The 10,091-nt window shown below is 54.3% G+C and overlaps 1 protein-coding gene across 3 annotated transcripts in view; it reads right to left on the reverse strand.

Annotated features, from left to right (window-relative positions):
- DTX2 (deltex 2, E3 ubiquitin ligase) overlaps window positions 1-10,091 on the reverse strand; it is a 46,241-nt gene that overhangs the window by 19,443 nt on the left and 16,707 nt on the right. Inside the window, exons 1-3 of one of the 3 annotated variants that reach the window (XM_011971239.1) lie at window positions 9,949-9,965; window positions 9,084-9,440; window positions 6,711-7,350 (exon numbers count right to left, since the gene is read on the reverse strand). In XM_011971239.1, coding sequence (XP_011826629.1) covers window positions 6,711-7,350; window positions 9,084-9,440; window positions 9,949-9,964 — 1,013 coding nt within the window. In that variant the 5' untranslated portion in view covers window position 9,965. Of the gene's footprint in view, window positions 1-6,710; window positions 7,351-9,083; window positions 9,441-9,948; window positions 9,966-10,091 lie in introns of those variants that run through there. The other 2 variants (XM_011971240.1, XM_011971241.1) reach the window with 2 other exon arrangements.

Below are 10,091 nucleotides of genomic sequence, written 5' to 3' on the forward strand. Positions count from 1 at the left end.
GATCTGCCCACCTCAGCCTCCCAAAGTGCTGGGATTACAGGCATGAGGCACCACACCTGGCCACTCATTTGGTTTTAAGTCATCATATTTCTTTTTTTTTTTTTTTTTTTAGAGGTAGGGTCATGCCAGCAGAGTGACATGGTGGAAGCATGCTGGGCTCACAGAGTTGGGCTCTTGCTCTGTTGGAGTTCAAGCCCTTAGCTGGAGTGCAGTGGTGCAATCATAGCTCACTGCAGCCTCCACCTCCTAGGCTCAAGTGATCCTCCTGCCTCACCCTCCTGAGTAGCTGGGACTACAGATGAGCGCCACCACACCTGGCTAGTTTTTTAAATATATATATAAACAGAATCTTGCTATGTTGTCCAGGCTGGTCTGAAACTCCTGGCCTCAAGAGATCCTCCCACCTTGGCCTCCGAAAGCACTGGGATTATGGGCATGAGCCACTGTGCGTGGTCTGAGTTTGTTGACTGTTCTCAAACAGGATTGTCTCTGCGGCTGTGCCACGCAAACAGCAGCTTCTTACTCTCCTCGCCTACTCCCAATCCAAAGGCAAGGCTGGCAGTGGATCTGGGGGCCCTGATAATGCCAAGAAAGGCAGGGAGTCTGGACACCTGGGTCAAGGTCCTGGCTCTACTGACACTCACCTTTTCATTCATTTGGAGCAAACCCCTCCCCTTCCTCAGTCGGTTTCAACTCTTCCCCACCCTTTTTTTTTTTTCCTCAGAGTCTTGCTCTGTCACCCAGGCTGGAGTGCAGTGGCATGATCTTGGCTCACTGCAACCTCTCTGCCTCCCAGGCTCAAGCAATTCTCCTGCCTCAGCCTCCCGAGTAGCTGGGATTACAGGAGCCCACCACCATGCCCGGCTAATTTTTGTATTTTTAGTAGAGACAGGGTTTAACCATATTGGCCAGGCTAGTCTTGAATTACTGAACTCAAGTGATCCACCCACCTCGGCCTCCCAAAGCATTGGGATTACAGGTGTGAGCCACCTGCCCAGCCCTCTTGTCCTTTTTTTTTTTTTTAAAGGAAAGTGGATCATCTCTGATGGTCTCTACAACTCTAAGTTCCTGTAAGTGAAGGCATTCAGGACCCTCTAGGGCAGCACTGAGCTCAAGCCCTTAGTTGGAGCCCAGAAAGCTGAAGTTTGGCACTGCAAGTCTACAAAACAAATGGGCTATGCAGCAGGCTAGGCATCACTGGCCCAGAGGGGCTCTAAGCCCATGGTGCTCCTCCCCCTACCACCCCCACCAGAGATGGGGTCCCTGACTGCTCCACCCCACAGAAAAATCCCAGTAAGTGAGGTCTTCCTTCACCAGGGAGAGGCCCGTATCTGAACGAGAAGGCTTGCTTCTGTTCTAACAAGAACGAACAAGAAGTCCTTGCTTCCAAGGACTAGAGCAGAAAGCAGAAGCACAGTGAGGCTTCCAATGGGCGCTCACCCTGTGACTGGAGAGCAGGAAACCAGGAGTGTGTTCTGCAGAAAGCTCTAAAAATATCACCACTTCCCCCATATAATCACAGTTCCCCCCGGTGTGTGTCCCTGCTGTGACCTCCAGGAACTGAACCATACAAGGATACAGAGGTTCCCAAGATGGGGGCCCCCAGGGGTGGATGGAACCTCAGAGGTTATCAATCGCCCTCATCATCCTCAGAGGGCTCGGACCTGCAGAACGTTCCCAGATGGGGGCACCAACTGCCCCCTGAAGTGTCCTTCTCTGAGAAGTCCCTACAGTCATGACCTCAGGCACCCTCCTCCTCTCCCCGACTCCTGGTCCGCCTATCAGGCCCTCCCTAGCTTTCCTGTCTGTGACCATCTCCAGAAGATCCCAGACAGCGTGGGAAACGTGAGACATGAGGACTCCGAGTTTTCTATGCAGGGCGAGGGGCAAAACCAGGAGGCCGGAGAGGAAGGAGATCCAAAGCCCCTCTCCAAGGCCACACCCTCTGGGATTGGGGCTGGCAGCCAGTCCCATGAGCTGCAGAGGCTGGAGACGATGCTAGAAGCGTATGCTCCCGCTCAAAGCCGTGTGCGCTGGGCATGGCAAGTCCCCTTCCCGAGCCTCAATTCCTCTACCTATGAGGATGATTCCCAAAGGCCGCCAGGGCAGTGAGGAGACTCAGGACAAATATCCATGGGGACCAGGTCTTGCAGGAGCAGAGGGAGGTGAAGCCAGGCCCTAAGGTCCACCAGGTACTTTCCTGTAGGGCCCTAGCTACATCCTGAAAACCACAGCAACAATAGAACAGAAGGCAACCTCAGAAACTGACCAGTCCAACCCTCTCTCAGCTCAAAAGAAGCAGAGGCAGCGCACAGTGGCTCACACTTGGAATCCCAGTGCTTTGGGAGGCCAAGAGTTTGGGACCAGCCTGGGCAATATAGTGAGACCCGTCTCTACAAAAAATTTTAAAAATTAGCTGGACACAGTGGCACAAGCCTGTAGTCCTGGCCACTCAGGAGGCTGAGGCAGGAGGATCCCTTGAGCCCAGGAGCTTGAGGCTGCAGTGAGCCATGGTCACACCACTTTACTCTAGCCTGGGTGACAGAGTGAGACCCTATCTCTTAAAAAAACCAAAACAAAACAAAAAGCAAAAAAAAAGAAAAGAAAGAAGAAAAAAATAAAGAGAGAAGAGACCCAGGGCCTACCATAAGTCAGCAACAAGGCCCCATCTGGGCCCCATGACTCCAATCCCACAAGCCAAAAGACAGGCGGCCGCAGGAGGAAGAGGAAGTGAGTTCTTTCAGAGGCAAGGGCAGGGGCAGCAGCAGCCGCCCACCACAGCAGCAAGCCACCAAGAGCTGAGCGGGCGCAGTTTTGTAGGGCCACTGAGCCATTTGGCACAGAGCAAAACGCCCACAGGCTTCACCTTGCTGAGCTGTGACAGACTGCTGGTCATAACCACCACCCCAAGTCATCCAAGTGCTATGCAGTACCACACGCTCTCCGTTAAGGGAGACAAGAGCGTGCATGACACATTTAGGAAAGATTTCCATCCAATATCATTGAAACACAAGTTCTGATGCTTAAAGGAATCAACTTCAGCTACCAGGAAATCTACTGCCACCCAGCAGCTCAGCCCCAGATGACACGCTTTCTTGTATCACGGTCTATTCCCAGGGGGCACGTGGAAGCTGTGCACATGAGTTCCAGGAAATTTTTCGATTTCATGCGCTCACATGGTATTTCTAGTGGCTGCCAGTAAAAAGTCAGTTCTCGGGCCTCCCCAGCCCATGGCGCTGGCTCTAGATGGGCCCCGCCTGCCCTGCCTGCCCCCCTCACATCCAAGGTAACTTTCACCTGCTGCTGTTGACAAGCACTTGGCTGTGAGAAGCTCGCCACCTGCTAGGTTAAGAGGTCAGGTATTTACTAAGCCCCATCTGGCTCTATACCCGTCAGAGGAGGGTTAACCACAGGGGGCCTCACTACAAATCAGGCAGGCGAAAAGCCTGTTTTTCAGCGCGGGGATAGGCCCGTGCAGGTGAATTATACCTCTCCAGCTCCAAGAAAACCAAAGGAATCAGGATGCACCTACACCTACCCCAGGAGACAGGCCCCTTTGAGGCTGGTTCTACTAACAGAGCCTGCTGGCCTGGTTCCCTCCTGACTTAAATGTGGGGCAAGACACAGCAAGCCCAGCCCAGCACCAAGGGAAGACGGACTAGCCCAGCCACCTTCTTTTCTGTAACTTGCCTGGCCCACACCAGTGGGACCCACATCAGCACTTCTGCAGGCCCTCAGGCTAGGGATGGGGACCCCAGAGAAATATTGGGGGAAACGCAAATGGTTTAGTAGAGACCAGTGGGGCCCAATACCAGGAGAAAGGAACAAAGCCACATTAAGAGAATCCCGCTCTAGCACTATCCAGAAATTTGCCTCAAAATAATTCCTAAGAACTTAAGAAGCTCCAGGAGGCTGGGTGAAACAGAGCTGACAGAAGTCCCAGTGCCTCTAAGAACCCTCCTGGGCCTGTAGATAGAGTACACTGTTCTCTGAAACAGGCTGACCCAGATATTCAGGGCGGGAAGTTGAGGCAGCACCTCCCTGAGCCCGGCTTGCCTATGTCTGTGTCCTCAAGAGAACCCCAATAACACCTTCCTGTACTCGCAACTTCCAGAAAGATCTCAGATGCACGTGCCCCAACTCCTGGCAGAAGATGCCCATGAGAACTCTAACTCACCCAAGGCCCATCACTCTCCTGTCTACTGGCCTCCTCCTAGCTCATCCCTCAAGAGGCCTTTTGGGCCAGGTGTGATGGCTCATGCCTATAATCTCAGCACGTTGGAAGGCTGAGGCAAGAGGATTGCTTGAGGCCAGGAATTCAAGACTAGCCTGGACAACATGGCAAGACCATGCCAATACATAAAACTGAAAAATTAGCCGGGTGTGGTGGTGTACACCTGTGGTCCCAGCTACTCAGGAGGCTGAGGCAGAAGGATCACTTGAGCACAGCAGTTCGAGCCTGCAGTGAACCATGACTGTACCACTGTACTCTAGCCTGGGTGACACAGCAAAACTCTGTCTCTAAAAATAGTAACAAAATAAAATTAAAATGTATTAAAAGAGCCCCCTGCCTTCCTGGGAGCATCAAGAACTCCCCATGTGCCCCAGATAGCGCACTCTTGGGGCCTGGGCTGAATCCCAGCTCTGGCACTTGCTGGCTGTGTCGCCAACCTCATGGGCCTGGACGTGCTCCCTGTAAGTGAAGAACACTGCTCAGCCTGAGAGCGTCGTGGCATGAGTGAAGTCACTCACGCAGCCTGCTCAGGAGGGCCTGGCACATGACACAAACCAATAAGTGGGAGGCGCTGTCACTGTGTCTTATACAAGCTGACAGGGTCCTCAGAAACACAGTCTGAAAAAATACTAGAGGTCCGAGAAGTCGCCAAGGAGGTCTCGACCTCCCTGAGAAGTTTCAGCCCTTGACGTGGGTGCGGTAGGCAGGGGTGGGCCAGTGAGCAGGGAGGCAGCAGGATGCTGACCAGGGCCAGTGCGGCCCACACACTCCCTCACCACCCACACCAGCACACTCTCGGAAAGCCCCGTCCCAGCTACCACTCTGAATTCTCAAAATGTGCTCCAAGCCCAACACTCTCAATAATGAATGACGAAGCCCCAAGTCAGCCAGAGCGTCAGAGGGCTAGGCCAGCCCAGAGCATTCACCTTGGCCAAATCCAGGGAAATCCAGGGGGGTTCCTCATTTTATCTTTTTTTTGTTTTTTTGTTTTTTTTTTTTTGAGACGGAGTCTCGCTCTGTCGCCCAGGCTGGAGTGCAGTGGCCAGATCTCAGCTCACTGCAAGCTCCACCTCCCGGGTTCACGCCATTCTCCTGCCTCAGCCTCCCAAGTAGCTGGGACTACAGGCGCCTGCCACCTCGCCCGGCTAGTTTTTTGTATTTTTTAGTAGAGACGGGGTTTCTCCGTGTTCGCCAGGATGGTCTCGATCTCCTGACCTCGTGATCCGCCCGTCTCGGCCTCCCAAAGTGCTGGGATTACAGGCTTGAGCCACCGCGCCCGGCCGAGATGGAGTTTCACTCTTTGTCACCCAGGCTGGAGTGCAGTGGCGTGGTCTCGGCTCACTGCAACATCCACCTCCTGGGTTCAAGGGATTCTCTTGCCTCGGCCTTACAAATAGCTGGGATTACAGGTGCTGACCACCATACCTGGCTAATTTTTGTATTTTTAGCAGAGATGGGTTTCACCATATTGGCCAGGCTGGTCTCAAACTCCTGACCTCAGATGATACATCCACCTTGGCCTCCCAAAGTGCTGGGATTACACACATGAGCCACTGGGCCCAGCTTTAAGACAGGGTCTCGCTCTGTCGCCTAGGGGCTGGAGTGCAGTGGCACGATCACAGCTCACTGCTGCCTCGACCTCCTGGGCTCAAGCGATCCTCCTGCCTCAGTCTCCTGAATAGCTGGGATCACAGGTGTGCACCACCATGCCTGGCTAATTAAAAATTTTTTGTGTGTGTGGAGATGAGGTCTCACTATGTTGCTCAGGCTGGTTTCTGACTCCTGGGCTCAAATGATCTTCCTGCCTTGGCCTCCCAAAGTGCTGGGATTCAAGGTGTCAGTCTCTGTGCTTGGCCAATCTCCTCACTTTAAATGCCACCTGCTCTGGTCTGCACTAGGCCCGTGGTATCCTTCTCTCTCTCTCAAGGAGCTGAGTGCTTTACCAGGCACTCTGGGCTGGGCTGCATCAGCAGGGGGCTGGGTCACCCATGCCACCTGCAGCCACTGCCACATGCTCCACATTCTGTCCTCCCTCACACCACGCTGACAGCCCCCCACACTAGACTGGGTCTCAGGGGTAAGGGCTGATGCTCTGGTCTCTGGGTCTTCACGACCTGGCACATGGCAGGAGTCAGTGTACAGGCAGTGACTCGGTGTTCTCGGGCACAATGCTCGCCATGAAGCCCGCAAGCAGAGGCCACAGGCCTCTAACTCTGCTCTCCGTGGAGGGTCCCAGCATCGTGAGTGAAAGGACTGTAGATTCTAACCCGTGTGGTGACCACCAGGACTCGGGTACAAGGTAGGCTCTGGACGGCCACGGCACCTCAGCACCCACATGGCACATGCAAATGAGATGCCATGGCAGGGACCACCCAGGGGGCAGGAGCCGCGTCTGCAGGAATTGGGGTGAGTCTTCCCAGCCAAGTAAGAGCAGAAACACAGGGCAGACAAAACGAGTGGCTGTTGCCCACGATACCTGACTGCACCAGAAGTGGAGGATCCTGGGGGCAGGTGCTGCAGTCCCAGGTGGGAGAGGCTGGAGCGGTAGAGGGGCTGGCTCCCCAGGGAGGGAGGAGCCGCGCCCCAGGGGTTGGTGGTGTTCAGCCTGGGCGCAGACCGAGCCCCGGAGAGTGAGGGTTTGCTGTACGGTGCAAAGGCCTGGTGGGTCCCAAACACAAAAGCGGTCCTGTGCGGGGGGTGCTGGGGGGCGGGGTACGCAGGGAGGTTGGTCATGGAGTGGCGGTAGCGGCCTGACACGGGGCCAGTTCCGCTGCCGCTGAGGCACTGGTGGCAAGAGCAGGCAACGCCCATGTGGCCCGGCGGAGCGATGATGGTGGTCACCGGGTAAGGCGGCCCTGCTTGGCGCCGCACACTGCGGCAGAAGCTGGAAGTCTTGTTGGTCTGCGTTTGGGTGGCATAGTTGACAGTGTAGTTGTACCCCAGCGGGGCCAAGTCCACGAGCTGGTTGCCCCTGGCCACCTGCTGCTCCAGATAGTCACAGACGCTGGCTTCGTAGGCGGTCCAGGAGCCATCGTCGCTCAGCCACTCCCAGACAACACCTCGGCCAGGGGCTGAGTGCTGGGGGAACAGGTGTCTCCGCACAGCCCTCATGGTGCCTGTTTCCAAAGAAAAACAAAAGGTTAGTCTGCTAGCATCCCCAAAATACAGGGAACGTTCAAATTCCTTTTTCAACAGCCCAAATAAACAAATAGGAACACAGTAGGTACACAGTCATGCTGCTATTTGTTTATTTATTTTTAGAGACAGGGTCCCCTTTGTCGCCCAGGCTGCAGTGCCGTGATGTGATCATAGTTCTCTGCCACCCTGACCTCCTGGGCTCAAGCGATCCTCCTGCCTTAGCCTCCTGAAGAGCTGGGACTACAGGCACATGACACTATACCCAGCTAACTTCAAATCCACGGCCTCTATGACACCTGCCACTTTCATTCCCCAATTAAACTTCCTGCTCTCCACCACAATATGCAATTTCGGTGTTACTATTTATCCTGTCTGCTATCTTTCTCAGTTGACTTCACACAACGTGAAGGCGATGACTTGGGAGCTGACTGACAGCCACAGTTTTCACAGACTCTACGACACTCCTGACAAAGATTAACACAGAGTTTCCAGGGCCAGGCGTGATAGCTCAAGCCTGTAATCCCAACACTTTCGGAGGCCAAGGCAGGAAGATCACTTGAGCTCAGGAGTTGAAGACCAGCCTGGGCAACACAGGGAGATGGAGACCCTGTCTCTACAAAAAACAAAACAAAAAAAAAAAACAAAAAAAGAAAACAAATTCCATACTTTTTAAAAAAATTTAAAATTAAAATTGGAAAAAAAAAAAAAAAAAAAGGAAAAACCAGTTTCTCAAGTCTTGGCACTGGTGACACTATGGGCCAATAAGTCCTTATTGCAGGGCCAGCCCTATACGCTGCAGGATGGTAAGCAGCATCCCTGGCCTCCACCCACCAGATGCCAGGAGCACCCCCACCTCCCACCCACTCAGCTGTGACAACCAACAATGTCTCCAAACATTGTCAGATGGCCCTGGGGACAAAATCACCCTGGAATGGAGGAAGGGACGGCTCCAAGAGGAAACTGGTGCCTCATTCTCAATAATCCTGATCAAAACACACTGCAGGTCCAGGCGCGGTGGCACACGCCTGTAATCCCAGCACTTTGGGAGGCCGAGGCAGGCAGATTACCTGAGGTCAGGAGCTTGAGACCAGCCTGGCCAACATGGCAAAACCCTGTCTGTACTAAAAATACAAAAAGTAGCCAGGTGTGGTGGTGGGCGCCTGTAATCCCAGCTACTCGAGAAACTGAGGCAGGAGAATTGCTCGAACCCAGGAGACAGGGGTTGCAGTGCCGAGATCACACCATTGCACTTCAGCCTGGGCAACAGAGCGAGACTCCGTCTCAAAAAAAAAAAAAAAAAGAAAGATCAAAACACATCACAGACCAAAAAGCAGAAATGCACACATGCAGAGGGGCGCAGTTGCCTGCCCAGGGCACACAGCCATTGAGTGGTGGGGCAGGGCCCTCTGAACTCCCAAGGCGCACCACCCCTCCATGCCAGCCTGCCTGCCAAAGAGACCCTCCAACCTCTGCAGTCGGGACAGGCATTTCTGCTTTGCGAGACAAGGGGAAGGGCCTCCCACAGCGTCTCACTGTGAGCTGCACTCAACCTGTGTGGATGTTCCCACTCACTGCACCCACCTACCACCATGTGTGCTGCAGGGAGAGAGCAGCTCTGTAGGTCACGTCCATCACCCCAACACCTGGCACAGAGCCTGCGGGAAAGCAGGTGCGGCGCCCAGATATGTGCGAGAGGCAGACAGCGTCTTACCGGTGTCCTGGCGGAACTGGGTCCAGCTGGGGAGGTCAATGATGTAAGGGGCCAGCGAGGGGTCTGCCTGGCCCAAGGGGATGCTGTGGGCCAGGCTCCCGAGCCCGAAGCGTTGGCCCTTCTGCTGGACAAACTGCTGCTCGATGAAGCTGCAGACGGCGGCGCTGTAGGGGTGCCAGGTGCCCAGCCCATCCTGCCATTCCCACACGGCCACAGCCACGGGGCTGGTGTACACCTGCACCAGGGAAGGGCTTGGGGCCATGGCCATCTTCCCAAGGAGTCCTGCTGCTTTCCCAAACGGCTTCAGACCCCTCTGGCCTGGAGTCCTGGGGTCATTGCCCAGAGCCTCCGGCAGATCTGTGAATAGGACAGACACGAGCAGTTACCAATGTACAGCAGTAGCCCTGCAGAGTCAGTCTCAGGGCAGGGGAAACACACCATGCTTTTCCACAGCTGATTTTTTTTTTTTGGGATACAGGGTCTCCCTCTGTCACCCAGGCTGGAGTGCAGCAGTGCGATCTTGGCTCACGGCAGCCTCAAACTCCTGGGCTCAAGCAATCCTCACAACTCAGCTGCCAGAGCAGCTGGGACAATAGGCATTTGCCGCCACACCCAGCTGATTTTTTTCCTTTTTGTAGAGATGGTGTCTGTGTTGCCCAGGCTGGTCTCAAACTCCTAGCCTCAAGGGATCGACTCGCCTCAGCCTTCCCAAGTGCTGGGATCACAGGTGTGAGCCGCCGCGCCTGGTCTCATGCTTGCTTTTCTTACCCTAACACCTTAAGGGTACCATGAATCAAGAACCTGATCCTGCCTCTTTACTCTGGCAGCCAGGAAGAATTCAAAGTCAATCCTACAGCCTACCTACCGCCGTACAGGCCCATGAAGAAAGAGCAGCGGAAATTCCGGGTGCTAGTCACCAGCGCAGCTTCTTTCTTGCTACTGGTAATTCCCCTCTGGCCCAACTGCTTAGTGTATCATTTCATCATGCGTGCATTTCTTTTTTCTTTT

Source organism: Mandrillus leucophaeus, unplaced genomic scaffold, assembly GCF_000951045.1.
Source record: "Mandrillus leucophaeus isolate KB7577 unplaced genomic scaffold, Mleu.le_1.0 Scaffold993, whole genome shotgun sequence".
NCBI lineage: Eukaryota > Metazoa > Chordata > Mammalia > Primates > Cercopithecidae > Mandrillus > Mandrillus leucophaeus.